This window comes from Triturus cristatus, chromosome 10 (genome assembly GCF_964204655.1).
Source record: "Triturus cristatus chromosome 10, aTriCri1.1, whole genome shotgun sequence".
NCBI lineage: Eukaryota > Metazoa > Chordata > Amphibia > Caudata > Salamandridae > Triturus > Triturus cristatus.
In genome coordinates, this window is record NC_140593.1 from 1207360318 (window position 1) to 1207381148 (window position 20831).

At 48.1% G+C, this 20831-nt stretch overlaps 1 protein-coding gene across 3 annotated transcripts in view; it reads left to right on the forward strand.

The window, feature by feature from the left end:
• GRIPAP1 (GRIP1 associated protein 1) overlaps window positions 1-20831 on the forward strand; it is a 597534-nt gene that overhangs the window by 147871 nt on the left and 428832 nt on the right. For all 3 annotated transcript variants that reach the window (XM_085629701.1, XM_085629702.1, XM_085629704.1), the window contains 3 exons: window positions 4564-4748; window positions 5367-5415; window positions 20664-20734. In XM_085629701.1, coding sequence (XP_085485827.1) covers window positions 4564-4748; window positions 5367-5415; window positions 20664-20734 — 305 coding nt within the window. The remainder of the gene's footprint in view (window positions 1-4563; window positions 4749-5366; window positions 5416-20663; window positions 20735-20831) is intronic.

Below are 20831 nucleotides of genomic sequence, written 5' to 3' on the forward strand. Positions count from 1 at the left end.
CGAAGGCCTAGGAACACAGCCGGTAGGCCACAGTTCCTGTCTCATCACCCGAACATTGGACTCAGCTGACCCACCCTCCTTTGTTACCTCCCCAAACATGTACTTCGTCTGTGGTACTAAGGCCTACACCTGGCTTCCGAAAAGTTGGGGAGGCACCTGCTACATCGCTTTTATCCTTCCTCCAACATATGTGGCTCCAGCAAACCATCACCGGCAGAAACGTGCAAAGGACATTGTACAAGCCGACTCCACTGGAGCACAGTTCATGGATGCAGTAAAAGGACTTGTTCCACTGTGGGGTCCAATGGCAAACAGCCGTGCCATCCGGCACCTAACCCAGGCAGTCGAAACCACAATGAACATTACAGCCGGCATCCTCACCAACAACACCGCTGAGCTTCAGGCCGTCCGCCTGGTGGCTCTTCAGAACCGCCTCGTTCTAGATGTGGTTCTGGCTGATCGTGGAGGAGCATGCCGCATCATTGGGTCCAGCTGTTGTACCTACGTACCGGATAACTCACCCTCAGTCTACAAGGCGATCGAACACCTCCACAGACTTTCCGCAGAGGTTCATCAGGAGCAAGAAGGATGGTCGCTTGGGAGTTGGTTTTGGGACACTATTAAAAGTTGGGGGTGGAGGTTGTTTACATTTATCATGATACCAATTGTGATACTGTGTGGGTGCTGTCTGGGGATTCAGTGCTTGCCACCTCTGTGTTCACTTTTTGCAAACTGTATCTGCCCTAAGACTCTGGACTCTGAAGCCGAACGTATGAAAGCTCTGTATGAGGTAGAAGTACGTAATATTATGGGGATAGATCCGAACTAACAAGCTGGCGAGATATGTTAAAAGGGAGGACTGTCGAAATTTAATTCATAACTGAACATTATCTGCGCCATCTTGCCTCTTCCCCAGCACCGCACGCAAAAACACACAGCAGCCATTTTTAGGCACCATGGCCTCTCTCCCTGCTCATTGCCGATCACCAGCGCGTCCCTCAGGCGCTGCGAACATCCCCCCGCGCGCTGGCCACCCCCGCTCTCTCATACATGGGCCATAAAACCTCTCCTTCTGCGCGACCCTGCCATGGAACCACATCCCACGCCTGACCGACACCTTCTTTCATCCCATACATAGTCATACATCCCTTTGATAACCCCCTTCCTCTGCGCCCGATTGTTCGAACCGATCCCAGGCCATCACCTAGCCCTGCGGATGCAGTTTATTGCCCCTACTGTAAGGGAAACACCCCACATCAAAGGGATTACGGTAGATCAAGGCCCCCCACCCCCTGAGACCCGACCAGTCGCACACACCCCCGGGAATTGGCGGAATGTCCAGCTGTGTGATAGCCATCTCCTACTGTGGGTGGGGTGGGAACTTCTACTGTAGCTATGTGTGGGAGCGGATCTGAGCCGGGGATTCTGAGGATGTTCTTTCATGTATCAAAGCGATCTCAAGAATGTGCCATGTATGATAAACCTGTAATAAAGCAATAAACCTGTGTATAAGAGGCCAGGCCTCAGCGATGTGGGCAAGGCACCTCGTGACGATACCTTGCTGTCTGATCTGATGTGTTCTACTCCGACGGAATAAAACTTTGTTTCCTGCCTTCCAGTCTCCGGCGCCTGCCTCTTTGTTGGTTAATTTTCGAATGGTATAAGAGGCGATTACCGCCGGGCAATACTTGAAAGGTTATCGACTGCAACTGCCGCTACCATTTAACATCTAGCAGCACTTTCCGCTTATTTGCAAAACAGACAACACTTGTCACTATTTAGAGTACCTCCAATTAAAGCCTTTATGGGGGGCCTTAAAAGGATAATTCCCCCCAGAATGCCACCCTCTCCAGTGTGGAATTTAAACATTGTTCTTACCAGGCTCATGGGTCCCCCATTTGAACCTCTACACAAATGTGAACTGCAGTTCCTCACATGGGAAGTAGCTTTCCTTGTCGCAATTACCTCTCTCAGGAGGGTAAGTGAGATCCAGGCTTTAACCATACAAGAACCTTTCTTACAAATACATTGTAACAAGGTGGTTCTTAGAACAAATCCAAAATTCTTTCCCAAAGTAATCTCTGCTTTTCACCTTAACCAATCAGTGGAGCTACCAGTGTTTTTTCAAAACCCAGACTCTGTTGCAGAGAGAGCTCTTCACACACTGGACGTCAGAAGAGCCCTACTTTATTACATTGACAGGACTAAGCCCTTTAGAAAGACCAAACAACTGTTTGTAGCCTTCTCACCACCTCATAAAGGTAACCTCATCTCCAAAGCTGGGATCGCTAGGTGGATAGTCAAATGCATTCAAATATGCTACCAAAAGGCTAAACACACATTAATAATTCCCCCTAGGGCGCACTCAACACGCAAACTAGGGGCTTCCATGGCATTCTTAGGGAACATTCCCTTAGATGACCTCTGTAAAAGCAGCGACATGATCTACACCACACACCTTCACCAAACACTATTGTGTTGACGTACAGGCTAAGCAACAAGCTTCTGTAGGCCAGGCTGTTCTTAAGACACTTTTTCAAACCACTGCAACGGATACAGGTGACCACCGCTAGGGGAGACACTGCTGTACAGACTATGCACAGTGTATAATCTGCAGCTCATATGCCTCGAACGGAAAATGCTACTTACCAGTATGCATCTGTTCTTGGCATGTAGAGCTGCAGTGTTGTACACGTCCACCTGCCTCCCCGGAACCTGTATCTGTTCCAGTATTTTCTTAAGTAGATACATTCACATGGACATCTCTTTATTTCTTACTAACTCCATCATTTCCCATCATGGTGAAAAACAATCTGAGGATGGAGTCGATGCCCATGCTCATGCTCACTATTGTCCAAGGGAGGAGTCACCTATCTTGTGACTACAAAAGACTTCTTCCAAGACAACAACAAGGTGCAAGCATCCGAGCCCAACACCAGATGGCAGTCTATGCACAGTGTACAACTCTGCAGCTCTACATGCCAAGAACAGATGCATACTGATAAGTAGCATTTTCCTTCTTGACTATGTTGCCTGAGGTGCTGCAGAGGGGCAAAGATAACTTTGCTGAACTGCTGAGACCTCTCATACAGCTTAAAGAAAAACTTGCCCTACAGAATTTAATACATGTGGAACCAGAGTTGGTGATTCTTACAACGGCTGGGAAGAGATCATTTAACCCTAAAGTACCCAGTAACATTGCCTGGTAAAGATAATAAGAGGATAGATGCTGTGCAGAGGAATGTCGAGCCTAAGCTGGTCATTGCATGATCCATTACTAATTTAACAGCTCTCCTGAGTGGATATGGCCACCAACATTAGGACTATATATATCGCCTACCTAACAAGCACAAGAAGGTGGCTGACGTTATTGTGCAAGAGGAAAAGATGGTGTTTAAAGAATCTCACACTGCTACTTGTACATGTATAGCTCTCCACAGGCTTGGTTTTAAGATTGCGTGCATAACTGCATGTGTTTTGGTTTTGACCCCAAGGTCCAGTGCATCTTTATTAATATGCTATATGCTAGTCCACTTTTATTCACTCAATAATAGTGCTGGCTAATTTTGGAAGCATTTCACTGGAAGATATATGTATGGCAGCTACATGATTGTTCTGTAGACATAGATATTCAAGTGAGTTGAGAAATGGCAGTAAGGCAGACAATTCTAAGAAATGTGTCACCTGCTCGAACCTAACAGCCACGTCGATAAGTGAGTGAATACTGCCTTGCTGCAGGTGCGCTGCAGATTAATCTATGGAAATTTCATGCCGCAGAAGCGAATTTCCTTTATCATTGATTTTGCAGCTTGAAGCTAGTACAGCTTCCCTGACAATCCTCTTCCCTCCTCCTTGAAGAGGAAGGGTAGCAAACAAGATTTTTTCTATTGATGGTCCTAATATATCACTCATGACCAAACACTTCATACTGCGTCAGGGTAAATACTTTCTAGTTGTTGTACCCAAGGTGTGGGGTGCTGTGCGCGCCATTCTGAACCCAACCACCCCATGAGGGGATTTGAAATCTATGATAGGTTTAGGTTGCAAAAGCAATGATACAGGTAAGTAACTTGTTTTTTTTTGCTGTAGGGTACTCACAGACATCAGCGGTGTGTTGAACCAATCCTGAGTATTTGTGAACGGTGCCTATGCCAGTGAATAATAGTTACAAGTAAATAACGTATCTGCTCCTAGCAATGCAAAAGATTACCCTGACCTGGCTTGTTCGAGAGTGAAATTCATGTATTCATTGCATCTTGGAAGAAAGCATAACCTTTCTTGGACACTTCATCCCAGAGAGGTCTATCATCACTCTTGCTAGACTCCTCCAAGAGTTGGATGTTGTGTGCTCCTTGAAGAGCTGGGTCTTACAGAAGAATATGAACGTGTGGTAGATTCTATCCAGATACATGTTGTTTGCTGTGTGCCGGACCACGTGAGCACGCCTGTTGATGGTGCCCATACTCTTTTGATTCTGCGCTGGATGCATTTTATCAGTGAGGGTGTTTCCTTTGGAATAAGGAGTTCACTGTTTTGTCTCCTGTTTGTCTCCTATGTTCATAGCACTGCAGGAACGGTGCGAGAAAGAAATGGCTGCTCGAAAGCAGGTGGAGGGAAAGTCAAACGGACATAGGGCATCGCTTAGCGATGTTCTTAGTGACATGAAGCTGGACGGCCATAGTATGGGAGATGCAGAGACGCAGGCAGATGGGTGTCCACCGGAGTTGAGCACTTCGGAAAATAATCAGGTAATGGATCTGCTCCTGAGGCCTGGTTCTCTCTGACAATCTCATTCTCTTAGTAGTAATTATTGTAGCCAGGATGTATTGGCCTTGAATACAAGAGTAAGCCAGAGGTCTCCTCCCAGTCATTATCCACAGGCTCACGTCCAGGGTCCCCTTTCTTGGAACACCCCTAATTGTCATGCAAGGGACACCGAGTCCGCCCTACTGTGTACTTATTGAACTTTACGGAAAAAGGACGTCACTTTCCCGGTTTTTGTTGTACTCTATCCCCAGTCAGTCCTTAACCTCTCTGTGGGACGTCCATCCAAGTGGAAAAGATACACTAGTCTTCACCCCTGGCGTTCTTTGGCCTCTATGAAAGTAGACGTGGAGCACAGCATCTATGTCCATGAGTCAGTTTTCTTTATCTACAGGATCTACCTTTGAGTAGATAGAGTGACATCAGACGACAGTCCACGGACTGATCAGTCCCTTATCTTACTTCTCGAGGGGATCACTCTTTAGGGACGTTTATTATGTGGGAGAATACACTAAGCTCCAAACATGGCATCGGATTCAAAATGCAGCGTGTTTTCTTCAAAAACGTAAACACTGACAGCGTTTTTGTTTTTGCTCTTCTAGGAAGAGCATGAACCTGCGCAATCAGAGCAGAGTTTGAAGGAGTTGGAAGGTAAGTGCAGCTTGCAATACCTTTGTGGAAGTGACAGTAAATGAGAGAGTGAAAGTGCTGCATCAGAAGGATTCATCATGTGTTGCTAACTGCAGGATTGAAAGTATTGCATCTTTAGAGGGTTGGTGAGCTCTCGGAAGTCTATAACAAATTCACTTTTTGCAGCATAAAAGGTTTCACCTGCTTGCATCCCTCTCCCTCTAGCATGACGGTGTCACCAGGAACCCCCCAAACTCCTCTTCGTATCAATGTCATTGGCGACTGTTTTCATCGGCCTTCACAGAGCCAGTTCTGAAAATAGCCTAGAATTTGTTTTTCAATCAGCAGTTGAATTCTGTCTCATGATAGATTTATTTTTAAGCCCACAGTGAATACAGGTAGAAATTATATTTAATATTTGTTAAAGTCTAGTCATTCAAGTTTTTTTTTTATTTAAAGCTGGGTAGAACAGATCCCGATTTAAGGTTTGAAGTGATGCCTCAAGAAAGATGACAAGCTCTGATGTGCACAATGAGTTTGCCTACTGACTTCCACCTGACCACGGTGCCGACCGCTTCCAAACTGAAGAGTCTCCAAGTTGAAGGAGATGTTCAGACTGATGATTAGATAATGACAGGCTAAGAGGCTGTGTCAGTGTTGTTCCTACCATAAGAATGGTGAAACATTTCTTGAGTTACTGCTACACCTTCTAAGACACTTCCTGCCTCAACTCAGATCTTTACGTTGATGCAGTCTTCTGTGAGTATCTGTTAGTCTAAAGGTGTCTTTGTCCTATGAACTGTGCTCACTGACCCTGAAACCTTCCATCCCGTTGCTGAGCAGATCCTCATGTCCATTTTCCTTGCTGCCTGTGATTACTGCCTCAGTTTAGTTATGTATTGCTAGCCCGTCGAAATTTCATTTTTTTTGCTCCCTGCTCCCCCTCGGCGATTTCTCTTTTTTCCCCCTCCCAGGCCGGCCCTGCCCACATCCTTCAACCTCCCAGGACCTACTTAATGGAGGTCACAGAGCGACCGCTCAGCGGATGCACACAGCAGAAGCACTTAAGGCTAGTCTTGTCTGCACCCGTCAGCGCCTGGACCACACCCAACTCCAGGAACCCTGGCCCTCTGTCACCCACAGATATTCCACCACAGAGCTCCGAGCCCTGGACCACAGATGCCACAACAACAACTGCTGCATTGCATCTCCACGAACAAGGGTAGGACCTTTCACCTGTCTCTGCTGCCTCTTCTCCTACAACACCAGAGCAACCAACAACGTCAGATACACCGCAAACACAAGTGCATCCATCTCGCCGGCTGAGACCTAAACATTAGAACTCCAGTGCATCCTACTCAACGCATGATTGCTCGGCAAACACAACACGGAGATCTGAGACACGATCTCATCCCTTACCCCGAATGTCACCTTCCTCATAGAAACCTGGCTAGACCCCGCCTCCGAACAAGACATCGCCATAGCCACCCCGAAGGCTACAAGATAACACAGCAGAACTGAACCAACAAACAGAGAGGTGGAATTGCCATCATCTACAAGGACACCATCCGCTGCACGACCTCCTCAGATAAATGAACTCTGATAATGGAGCATCTCAACTTCCAACTCCACACAGACGGAAATAGCGCCATCAGAGGCACCTTCGCCTACAGACCACCAGGACCATGCCCCAGCTTCTGCAACGCCATCCCTGAACTCATCGCCCTGATTGCCATCGACTCCGAGCACTACATCTTCCTAGGAGATCTTAACTTCCACCTCGACGACCCCAGTGACACTAACACAACCAACCTCCTTGAAAGCACGAGCAGCAACTTGTAACCGACCACACCCACATCGGACGGCACACACTCGACCCGATTTTCACGTCCAGCGGCAGAGTTAAGTACAACCACGTCTCCCAGCTCACTTGGATCAACCATTAAAGCGTCCACTTCACCATCTCAGGACCTACCGACACTGGCATCATGCCCCCCAGCTCCACGTGCAGAAACTGAAAAAGGTGTCAGAAGACCAATGGAACAAGGCTCTCAACTCACACCTTCAAGACACAATATCTAACGCAGAATACGCTGCAAAGAACTTCTCCCAGAGGATCACTAAATGCGGCGACAGTCGCCCACGCTAAGAAATCCAAATCAAAAGGACCGGCTAGAAAAGCGAGTCAGTCACCATGAAGTTGAAATACACCAAACGCAACTGCTGGAAACTAGAGAAAAAGTGGCTCATTAGCAAAGACACAGGAGACCTCACCACCTTCAAGACAGCCCTCAACCAGCATCACTGCCGCATGAAAGAAACAAAGAAGAGCGCCCGAGCAGACCGCATAGAATCCAGCACTAAACGCAGCAAGGAGCTCTAAGCCATTGTGAAGGAGTTCTCCAACGCTGCAGAGAACAGCGTCCCCCCCCCCCCCCCCCAAGAAGTGTGTGACACCCTGGCAGGCTTCTTCCACAACAACAGTTTTCATCTACAAAAACTTCAAGCCCAGCCCACCGCTGCTGACAGCATCAGCCTGCTTACACCCTCGAAAACAAACCCAGAATACCCGATCACCCACTGGGGCCCTCTCACAACTCAAGCCACAATCTCCATCATGAACTCCGTGCACTCAGGTGCAGCCACACACCCCTGTCCCTACCACGTCTTCAACCTTGGGAGCAAGACGATTGACGATGAGTTCAAGAACACCTCCATCACCTCTACCTCCTTCCCTGAGGACTGGAAAAACGCTGAAGTGAGGCCCCTCTTGAAGAAACCATCCGCCAAACCAGCAGAACCTAGGAACTACCGGCCCATCTCCCTGCTCCCATTCCCAGTGAAGATTCTCGAGAAGGCAATCAACCAGCTATTAACCGAACATGTAGAACGCAACAACCTTCTGGATCACTCTCAATCCGGATTCCGAGCCAGCCACAGCACCGAGATAGCTCTGATTGCAGCCACCGATGACATCAGGTCCCTCCGGGATCGCTTCAAAACAGCCTTCATGCTCCTGGATCTCTCAGTTCCTTTCGACACTGTCTCCTATCACATTCTGATCAACAGACTCCACCACATCAGAATCCAGGAAGACGCCCTCAAATGGATCGCCTCCTACCTCACCAGAAGAACCCAGAGAATCAGTCTCCCACCGTTCGCCTTGGAACCCAAGAGAATCAGATGCGGCGTCCCCCAAGTATCGTCCCTCAGCCCCACCCTCTTCAACACTTACATAACCCCTCTGGCCAGCATAGTCAGATCACCCGGACTCAACATCATCTCCTACACCGAAGACACCCAGCTCATCATCTCGCTGTCAGAAGACCCCGCCACAACCAGAGCTAACTTCCACAGATGTATGATGTACGTCGCCGACTGGATGAAGGACAGCGGTCTCAATCTCAACACTGACAACACAGAAGTCCTCATCTATGGTCGGTCGGACAGGGGATGGGCCACGTCGAGCAGGTCACCATGCTTCGTTCCATGAAGAGGTGTTATTCCCCTCCCTCTCCTCCGGACGATTCTGCACCTTATCGGGAGCTGATGGGTAAAGCGGCCCTATTCCAGAAGGTGGACATTCATACAGTCCTTAGAGGAGGACTTCTTCTTTGAAACACTCTCCTCCACTCACCGCTCAACTCAGTACCTTCCCATGCTTAAAGGCATGCTACGCCACACGCCTTACATTTTTAAGGACCCCGTCCAAGCCAGGGTCATAACATTCAAAGTAGATGAGGAATATAAAGCTTCCTATACGGACCCGATTTATATTCGTGGCCAACGCACGCCTGACTCCTAGTTGTCACTGCAGCTCATAAACAGGCCAACTCCAAGGCCCGTGGGCATGCCCCAATCCAGGAGAGGAGAGCAAGCGCATAGATGCTGCAGACAAAAGCATAGCCACACAACCCGCCAACCATTGGCGCATTGCCAATTGCATCCGCCTACTCTCACGTTATTCCCGGGCCCACTGGGGTGAAATGGAGGAGCTCCTCCAGTACCACCCAGGGGAACACGGGAATAGGGGACATGAGGTAGTCTCTGAGGACAAGCAGATATCGAACACTTCCATTTGCTGTGCCGTAGATGCTGCAGACATTGCTGCCAGGGGAGTTAATTCTAGCTTTTTGTTACGTAGACAAACTGGAAGTTCGGCAGCATCTGCAGAGCATGCCCTTTGATGGGCAGCACCTTTTTGGCTCGCAAGTTGACCAAATGTTAGAAACAATTATAAAGGACACAGAGACATCGAAAGCGATGGGAGCTCTCCAGACTCCTGCTCCTCATGTCACCTTTCGCAACACCTCCTACCGTGGAGGCTTGAAGACCACTTCCCCCGAAGCTTCTATGTCTTACCAGCACACCCAGGGACAGCGATCCTCTCCAAGAGTACTTTAGATGCTCCTACAGGGGCAATCATTCTAAAGACAGAGGGAACTGTAGCTCCCCCAAAGAAGTGCAACCCCCACCAAACCCCTTCCTACCCCCTGACTATACAACACTGGGCACCTTCAAGGCTTTTTCCCACATGGCAGTCCATCACCTCAGATCAGTGGGTATTGGATGTTATTTAACATGGTTATTGTCTAGAGCTCACTACCACGCCTCCCACCAGTCCAACTCGCAAACACGGACTCTCCAGAACACCTCCAACTTCTCAAAGAAGAGGTCCAAGTACTCCTTATCGAAGGGACTATAGAACCCCTCCCCTACCATCAGCAGTGTACGGAAGTGTACTCCCTGTACTTTTTAATACCCAAAAAGAAAAGGTCCCACAGACCTTTTCTTGACTAAAGACCGCAAAATGAATACATCCTATCTGCATACTTTTATATGGTCACCCTCCAGGATGTTATTCCGCTTCTCCAGCAGGGTGATTTCATGACCGCTCTCGACCTGTAGGATGCCTGTTTCCACGTACCAATATATCGGACACGTTGCCAATAGCTCAGGTTTATGGTCAGTGGAAAACACTATCAATTCAAAGTACCCCTTCGGGGTTATTACTGCGCCTCTCAGGTATTTACCAAGTGCCTCGCAGGGTGGTCGCATACCTCCGCAGGCAGGACATTCAATTCTTCTCTTACCTGGACGACTGACTGATCAAAAGTGCCACCCACCAGCTATGTCGCAAGCATGCAAAAGTCTCAGTAGATCTGCTTCACAGGTTAGGGTTTACCATCAGTGCCACAAAATCCCACCTCCAGCCACTCCTGATCCAACACTACTTGGGGCCATTCTCAGGATGGAAGTAGGCTTGGCATTTCCAAACCCTGCTCGGCTTTAGTCTTTTTAAGCACTGCTCCCTCTTCTCCAGTCACATCAACAATTCACAGTCAGAACAGTCATGCGCCTCCTAGGCAGGATTGCCTCCTGTATTGCCATAGCACCCCATACTAGGTTACACATGTGTCCATTGCAAGAATGCCTAGCGCAACAGTGGTCTGAAGTAGAGGGTCATTGGGACAATCTAGTGCAGATTGACCGCTGCACTTGCCACTCACTGTAGTGGTGGAACACCAACAACCTGTTGCTGGGGCAACCTTTCCTCAACCCTGTTCCGCTGAGGACCGTCACAATGGACGCCTCCCTTACAGTAGGGTTTGGCCCATCTACAGGATCTAACTGTTCAAGGCCGATGGGAGCCCGCACAACAGCATCTCCATATCAGTTACTTGGAACATCTGGTCATCTATCTAGTGCTGAAGGCTTTCCTACCTCAACTGATAGGAAAAGTTCTCCTTGTCTGCATGGGCAATATGACAGCCCTGTATTACCTTCAGAAACAGTGGGGCACACCCTCACCACAACCCTGGCAGCTATCCCAAAGCATTTGGTGATGGGGTCTCCCTCACAACATTAATTTGCTAGCAGAGTACCTTCCAGGGATGGACAACGACTTTGCGGACCTCCTCAGCAGGATGCTGCAACAGGTCTACAAGTGAAACTCCACCATCGAGTCCTCCTCCACTACTTCTGCAGCTGGGGCTTTATAGCAGTAGACCTGTTCGCAGCTGCAGAAAACACCAAATGCTCAAAATTCGCCTCCAGGTTCGCACACACACACACAGTCCATGGGCAAGGCACTATGGAAGAGCTGGTCAGAAATATTGGCCTACGCTTTTCCCCCTCTCCTCCTCCTTCTGTTTGTGGTGTGGAGGCTTTGGCAGACATCCCTCATGCTCATCCTGGTGGCGACCAGAGGGGCTCGCCAGCTATGGTTCACAACTCTGCTTGAACTCTCGCTGATGCCAAACGAGAGGCTCCCCAACAGGCCAGACCTTCTCACACAGAACCTTGGAGAAATCAGGCACCCAGATCCTGGGACTTTCAACCTTGCAATCTGGCTCCTAAGTAATAGAATTCGGATACCTCAACCTTTCTTTGTAATGCGTGAACCTTCTTGAGGAAGCGGGCAGACCTACCACCCGGGCCTGCTATGCGGCAAAGCGGAAGAGATTTGTGTGCTACTGTCACTCAAAACACATTGATCCTCATGAAGCCTCAGTGCGGGACATTGTTAGTTACCTATTACATCTGCAAGTTTCTGGTCTAGCCTTCACCACCGTACGTCTAGACTTTGCTGCTGGGGCTGCCTTCAGAATAGACAGCACACCTCTCTTCAGGTTTCAGTCATTAAAGCTTTCATGGAGGGTCTCAAAAGCCCAATACCTCCATGGGTTCCTCCAGCCCCAACATGAAATCTCAACATTGTACTTTCAAGGCTCCGGGTCCCTCCATTTGAGCCCCTCTACTTCTGTCCCCTTCAATTCCTCTCTTGGAAGGTGGCATTCCTTGTTGCTATCACTTCACTCAGGCGTGCCAGTGAGCTGCAGGCATTAAACTTGGAAGAACCTTTCTTCCAACTACATAGGGATAGGGTTGTCCTTCATACCAATTCTAAATTAATCCCTAAGGTGGTATCTCCATTCCACCTTAACCAATCTATTAAACGTCTGTGTTTTTGCGACAGCCTGATTCTGTTGCAGAACGGACTCTCCATACTTTGGACATAAAGTGAGCCCCCCTGAACTACATTGATAGAACTAAAGCATTTAGAAAGACACAGCAGCTCTTTGTCGCTTTCTCCAAACCCCACAAAGGGATGGCTGTATCCAAGTCAGGCCTTCCTAGAGGAATTGTCAAGTGCATCCAGACATGCTATATTAAAGCTAAGAGGACTTTGCCCACTCTTCCTAGGGCCCACTCCACTCGGAAGAAAGGAGCCTCTATGGCCATCTTGGGGAACATCCCAATAACTGACATGTAAAGCAGCTGCTTGGTCCACACCTCACACTTTCACAAAACATTACTGTGCGGATGTACTAGGTCGCTACCAAGTTAATATTGGTCAAGCACTACGTTGTACACCTTTTAATGTACTACAACATCCACAGACTAGTCTCCACTTCTTGTGAGGACTGCTTTACAGTCTATGCACAGCATATGTATCTACAGCCCCACATGCCTCGAACGAAAAATGTTACTTACCCTATAAGCATCTGTTTGTGGCATGTAGTGCTGTAGATTCACATGTGCCCACCCTCCTCCACGGACGCTGTGGCTGCTTGTAATCTCCTTTACAATCTTATTTTCCTCTACTGCATGGACGTCTCTCTAAACTTTACTTTGCTTCGCATTCCATATTCACCCACCGTGCGGGAACAATGGAATCGAGGACTGTCACACTGCCTCGTGACTCGAAAAACTTCTTCTAAGAAAAACAACTTGCACATATCTGGGCCCAACCCTAGAGGCCAAATGTATACACAGAATGTGAGTTTACTGTACTACGTGCCCTCGAACAGATGCTTACAGGGTCAGTAACATTTTGCTTACAACTGGTGTGCCACCTCGCTTTAGGAAACTTGGTTCTTCAAGGATAATGACATTTAACGGTCAACCCTTCCTCAATGTTGAAACAGGAGTTAGAAACCAAGATACATTAGGAATAACAATAAATGGCGCTGAATAAACCTGAATATCTGATCTAGCTTGTCTCAGAAGAATAGATTTTTGTTTACAGGTAAGTAATACAGAATAGGTGAGGTTAAAATGTACACCAAAACCACTGAAGTTGTTAGTACCATCTGGGACCCACATATATGAATCCAAATACCTTTATAGCGTTAACACTCTTGTTATAACCTGGAAACATATGAGCAGTCTTACTGTATTTGTGTAAGGTTCGGTGTTCTTGGTTGACTTTCGGATTTGCTGTTGTTTATTGCTCACCGCAAAACCAAAGGGGATGATGGACGGAGTGTTGAACATTGCAAGAACTCACCCCCAGTCAACTCACCTGGGTTTAATCCATCATCATTCTTTAGCTCACTCCGCCACCCCAGATCAGACATGGCCATATGCAAATCAGTCTGACCCTGTGCCTCATGGGAACAGTCCAGCCCGAACTGCCAAGCCATGTCTTCCCTGGACCGGAAACAAGCATCCTGGGACCGGTTTCTGGCTCATCAGCCGTCCTCAGCCAGGATAGCTTGAATCCAATGGCAAAGCGAGCAAGGGACCCACGTCTGGGCATACCCTGCCAACTTAGGGCGAACAAAGCAAAACCAAAGGGGGTGATGGACCGAGTGTTGAACATTGCAAGCACTCACCCCCAGTCAACTGATCTGGGTTTAATCCATCATCATTCTTTAGCTCACTCCGCCACCTCAGTTCAGACATGGCCATATGCAAATCAGTCTGACTTTGTGCCTCATGGGAACAGTCCAGCCCGAACTGCCAAGCCATGGCTCCTCTGGACCGGAAACAAGCATCCTGGGACCGGTTTCTGGCTAATTAGCCGTCATCAGCCAGGCTTGCTTGAATCCAGTGGCAAAGCGAGCAAGGGACCCACGTCTGGGCATACCCTGCAAACTTAGGGTCGGACTGATTTGCATATGGCCATGTCTGAACTGAGTTGGCGGAGTGAGCTAAAGAATGATGATGGATTAAACCCAGATCAGTTGACTGGGGGTGAGTGCTTGCAATGTTCAACACTCTGTTCATCATCCCCTTTAGATTATGGCTCATCAGTCAGTAGGCCAAGGGTGAGGTTAGAAATGTCATGCGTTAAATTTAAATTTGATAAGTCATCTGCCGTAGTTCCTTGTCTCATCTAAGTTCAAGGATAGGTCTGAAAGATTCTGGGCTTCTGGTAGCCTGGCCCTGATGCTCTGCTCCCAGTCACTGGAAGGGAGTAATTAGGGTTTCAAGTGCTCAAAGGTTAGATGCGGGTGGACTCACTGCTAAATGAGGAATGTGGGCACCCAGATTAAAGGCCCCTCTGGGTCCCTTACGTCTAGGGACTGGATTCTCATTAAATGACTTGTGGTTATCTGGAAAGGCCACTGAGAGATCCTCTTGCACTTATACCAACAGTGTGGTGGTGTAGCAGTGGCAATAGTGAACTTGATGTAGTGTTGGGGTCCGTGTACCTTTAAGTCCAGGCACAATACCTCTGGGACTGTAAGTCCTGTAAGATGCGATAAACAGGATGACCAATTCGGGCCAAGGGAATCCAGCCCCAAAACACATGCTCCTCTTCAGCTTGTATGAGAAGTAAGGCGACCCCGAAGTTGTGTTGGTGCACGCAGGTTGGGCTCAGGACAGGCTCGCCACTTCCACGGTCCTGTAAGATTTCCTGCAGCTCTCTCAGGTTTCTGGTCGGATGCATCTTGCTGAGCGTCAAGGCTATATGTGGTTTCATTGGTGGCCCATCTCCTCGAAGTGTCCTCCACTGAACTTTAGGCAGCTGGGCCTGGCTGATAACTTGCTTCTCCACACAGGCATCTTCTTCTAAGTCACAAGCACAGGTGGATTTCAGACACTAGTGTTGTTCCCAGCTACTTAATGAGCACCCTAATGATCATAACAATTATACTATAGTAGAGCATTGTTTCTGCCACAGGTTTGTAGTTTTAACATGCTGTAAGTAGCTCTTAATTCCAGATGACTTCTTTGTAGCTTGTGGCCTTTAGGTTCCAATTTAAGGATTAAACCAAAGCAGTTAAATGTCTATAGATGGCACACATTGATATGGAAAATCTAAGGATGAACCACTGGAGAAGACCAGGGCTTAAAAACCATTAACCAACTATTGCCTTCAGTATTTGATAAGACATCTGACATGTTGTATGTGGGTGGGCCTTCAGTGGATTCATGCACCATCCTGTCCAGAGTCTTGGGGGTGGGGAGGCAAGAATGATGTAGAGCTCCTGGTGAGATGCAAGTTCTCTTCAAGGCTACTCTGGTGTGCCTTTTGGCTCAGTCTGTGTTCTTCTCCAATGAGTACTGCAGTTATGCCGGAACTCCAGAGCTGTGCTGTGATACCAGGGAGTGCCCAAAGTGTACCCTTCCTCTAAGCGGAAGCGATGACCACTCTCACAACCCAGACAATGCCATGATTAACTGTGTTAGCAGAGAGAGATTCTAGTGAAGGGGCACATCTATTTTTACCTGTACCTTTGTGAGGAACCTGCCTACTGGCTCTCCCCAGAAAAGGTCAGTTTGGGCCCCATAATTAGGATCCCATGCGTTCATCATGCCTGGAACACGTATGAATAATGTGTATCTTGTGAACTAGTGACATCATGCCCTTTGTGTACCTTTCCCCAAAAACTGTAGATGTGTTAATGGAGAGGTGTCTGGCCCATTCTCTGTATTCAAAGTAGGTTTCTCCAGCCCTCGATGCAACTCAGGGCAGTAAAACACTTTGGAAGCTAAGACGTCCCCATGTCTAAATGTGCTTGCAGAAATTCTCCAGGTACCATATGACAACAAAATCAGAATTAATAGACACACATTGTGTTTGTGCTTGTTTCTACATTTCAGCTTCTAGTCAGTTTTATCATGATCTTATATTTGGTTAAAAATGAAAACTCAAAAACAATTTGCAAAAAAAACACGAGTAAGCAGAAGTTAGACTCAACTCATAATTGACACAGGGCTACAAACAGTCACAAAAAATCCTTATTGCTTGTTTTTGGTTTTTTAGCAATGCTACTCACAAATTAGTGCCTAAGTGACAAAAATGTATTTACTAATTCATGGTATGCTTGGCATGTGGTACCTGCAATAAGTGTACATAATTTACTGCTAAAGATTTCTGATGGATATTTCTAACCACAGACTTATCACCTTTAGAATATCTCCTGGCGCCAAACTGGATCTGAAAGATCTTTGAGCATCACCACTGCACGGTGGTAGGTAGTTTTTGCGGCTCCGCATAGACTCCTCTCTGCCCCGCAACTGACAGCTGGAGCCGCATATATGCACCGCCCAAGCATACTGACTTCATTTTTTTTCTTTCCTGTACAGCTGGCTGTGGAGATAGTTTGTAAGATTTTCTTGTCAGTTGTTGAGTTTTTTCCTCACAAAATATTTCTTCAGTGCGCAAGGCACATGCCCCCTCCTAAAACTACAGGGTTTAAACCTCGTAGGGACTGTCACAAGCACAAGGTGTGTCTCCAGTGTTTAGTTTCGGGCCACAAATCCAAGTTGTGTGAGGAGTATGCACTTATGCACCATAAGGCAATCTGGAAGCGAACACTGCAGGAAGTTGCTTAAGTCCTGCTCGCAGTCAAGGGCATGGATACGTTCCTGTTACCTGGACGCTCTTGTGACTAGTCCCAGCATCGCCATTCTCTTTCTGAGAAGGTGCGAGGATGTCAAGGTGCCTCTCTTTCCTGTCCCCCATCGAGTAGCCAATTCAGAAGCTGATCCCGATGCACCCCGAATGTTTGGAGCCGCTGACAACACCATAATAGTTTGAGGCATTTGCGCAAGCCATGCTATGAATCTATGGCACCCTCCCACTGCCTCTGTTGTAGTTGGACCACATGGGTCCACGAAGGCCTCCAGTTTGGGTTACCACCAGCGGGACCAACATCAGCGCCGTCTATTCTTCCTGAACCCGTTTCGGTTCAGTTCCGACTCCAGAGCGGACTCCATGTCTTGCACCACAACCCACACCGATTCCTGCACATGAACGCCGGCCATGACTTTATAACACCAGAGGAGGGCACCAATACTATTATCCTGGCCGACTGTGAACCAAATATCCCCGAAGTCACCTCCCTGGAACAGTTCAATGCTCTCAGCCCCAGTACATTTTGACACTGATAAAACTGGGCTTTGCCTAGGACCTACCCTCCAGCGCTCCAAGGACTTTTCAGATTTGACTCTGACCAAAGTCAACCAGCTTTTGGTGATGATGGAGTTGAATTTCCCCCTCGCACCCCCCTCCCCAATATGTTGTCAATCTTTATTTGCTTCTACAAGAGGCCAGTGAATTGGGGACTCCCCTTTATACGTGGCTGGGTTCTCCACCTGGCCCTTCAATGCAGGAGTCGTCCCCATTCTCCAGTTATCAGTCAAGTGGCGGAAGTCCTGGACTTGCAATTACCATCTGTTGATGAGAAACACAGTGTCCTCACTGCAGTCTTACAACCCAGCACACCTCATTGGAACCTTTGCTGCTGTTCAATAAAGCCCTGACTGACACCCTCACGGGTACCTAGCTGAACCCTGCTCCTGCCCACCTGTGAACAGACAGTTGGCACGTTGCCACATACCGGCTCCAGGTGACCATGTCTCCCTGATGCAGCATCATGCTACCGAGACCCTGCAGTTCAGACATCTATTAGTGGGGTTAATCGTTTTACTTACCCCACGAAGCCCCAGACAAAGGGGTGAAAAGAATTGGCTCATTCGAAAAGAGGATGTTTTCATTAGCTAGCCTCGTCCTTTGGTCTGTCGATGCCACTTGTTTGCTGGATTGATACTCTCATGCATTATGGAACAAGATCGCAGTAATCTTGCCATCAGTCCCAGAGGAATTTTGTCTTAACTTGCGCAGACCATTCCGGATGGTCAGGACGTGGCCAAATATGTCATGCAGTTAGGCTTGGACATGATGGACTGTTTAGGCAGCGCAGTCGTTACTAGTGTGCTGCTCCGGAGCCGCTCATCGATGGGCTTTTTGGTTGATGTTCAAGCGTCGCTCATCAATGTGCCTTTTGACAGGTCTCACTTATTTGGTGAGAAGGCAGAGTCTGACCTTGAGCGCTCTAAAACAAATAGAGCCACTGCACGCTCCCTTGGTTTCTGAGCACCTGCAAGGCATTAGCCCCAACAGTTGTGCCCCCCTAGAGGCATTGCTAGAGTCCTCATGGTCAGCAAACATTCAAATCCCCAGCCCCTCCGTCAGCAGCCTTCAAGCTACTTTGGTTTTCCCTTAGCGGCATACGACCACCCAACAGGAGCCAGATTCACTCATTTTCTGGACAGGTGGAAGGCCATAACACCCAGCAGCTTGGTCCTGCAGATAGTCCAGCAGGCCATGCTCTGCTGTTTCTTTCTGTCCAACCACCTCTTCTGCCTACACCGAAGCAGCTTTTGGAGTAGCATTTCTCCATTTTGCCTCAGGAAGTTCTGGCTCTTTTTGCGAAAGGAGCCATAGAGAGAGTCCTAGCCCTAGAGATCGTAACTGGGTGTTGCTCCCATTATTTTCCCCGTGCCATAAAATGGTGGAAGCCTTGTCCTATTTTAGATCTCTGACCTCTCAATTGCTTTCTGCAAAAAGGGCCAATTCATGATGCTCACATTCTTTATGCCCTGAATCGCCTATTTCCATGTTCTCATCCTGCAGGCCCACAGGCACCACTTGCAGTTCAAGGTGGGCTTCAAGCATTTTGAATTAGCTGTGCTCACTTTTGGCCTCACTAGTGCCTCTCAGATTTTCCTGAAGATGATGACGTGGGTTGGAGATCGAGTGTACCAGTCTTCTCCCACCTCGATGACTGGATTTTGAAGATAGGCTCACCACAGCCACTCATGAACCACCTCCAAATGATTGCTGACCTCCTTACATCATTGGGTTCGCGAGCGACGTGCCAAAGTAACACCTGACTCCGTTGCAGAGGCTCCCTTTCATCTGAGACCTACAAAATACGGTGCTTTACCGTGCTTTCCCTCAGGAGCAGATTCCTCTACATTCGGCTATGAGCCACATGTTTCAGTCTCTGTCCTGGATCTCCGTGAGGTTGGCTCCGAGTCCTCATAGACTATTAGCCTCATTGTTCATGCCAAGTGGCATATCGGGCTGTGCAGTGGGATCTGAAGTCTCAGTGGGTCCAGCGCCATGGAAATCTGCCAGATTCCATACAGGTGTTTGAGGAGACCTGCAGTGGCGGCTTCTTGATCGCATTTGGACCAGCTTCAGACCTCTCTCCCTACCCCACTCACAGCTGATGGTGGTGACAGACGCGTCACTACTGGGTTGGAGAGGTCACCTGGGAGATCAGAGGACGATGGCCTCCTGTAGGCCTCTTGTCACCAACTCCCCTGCCCCGATTTCAGAAAAACGACTGGATCCAATTCATCTTGGTGGCTCTGGATTGGACCAGGAGAGTTTGGTACTTGGCACTTATGGGCATGAACATCTGTCCTATGATCAGGCTCTTGCTTCCAGCAGCAGGTTGGGGTCTTCCACCTGGACCTGCACATTTTACACATCAATGCATGGAGATTGAGCGGCAGCAGATGGCGGCATTCAGTCTCCCTCCCGAAGTAATGGACATCATCTTTGCGGCCAGGTGTCCTTCTACAAAGTCTGTGCATGCCGGACGCTTGGGCAAGTTTGTGGCACCAGCAATATAGACCTGTAGGAGGACAAATGGCCCTGTCTTCTTTTTCCTTTTTTTCTTTGGCCCAGCAAGGACTTGCAGAGGGCATTGTTAAAGGTTATCTATCTGCCCTTTTGTCTTTTTTGTGTTACTGGACCAACCGGCTTTGTTCAATTCACCTGTTGTGATGCGATTTTTCAAAGGTTTAAGCCACATATTTCCTCTCAAGCCTTCGTGATGCCGCAATGGATTTTTAATATGGTCCTTACTTTTCTTATGTGCACCCCCTTGGAACCATTGCACAGCTGCCCTCTATGCTTCCTGACCCTGAAGATGGTCTTTCTCATAGTGATAACCTCAGCTCACCGCTTGAGTGATTTTCAAGCTCTGTCAGTCCAGTCTGTATGCGGCTCCTCCTGTAACTTCCAGGGTGTATGTGGGGTGAATGCAGAGCTGCACAATGCCACCTACCGGCGCGCTGGAACATCCTTCGGATTCAGTCTGGCGCCTGGGCATATTCTAAAGGTGAGGAATCTGCTGTTAGATAGAGTATCTACCAGAAAGAGGGTTACCGAAGGTAAGTAACTTGTTTGTTATAACACAATGTCTGTTTCCCTGTATTTGCTTTTTGTGTAGAAGTCCGACTGAAATGGGAGATGGAAAAAGAGGAGAAGAGATTGCTGAAGGAGCAGTTGCAGACATTAGAGGTAAGGTTCAGGCATGCATGTGTGATCACAGACTTCGCATTAATTTTCCTGTGTCTTTTTGCAGCCGCATCTGTGTGGGTTATATTGCTTAACTGAA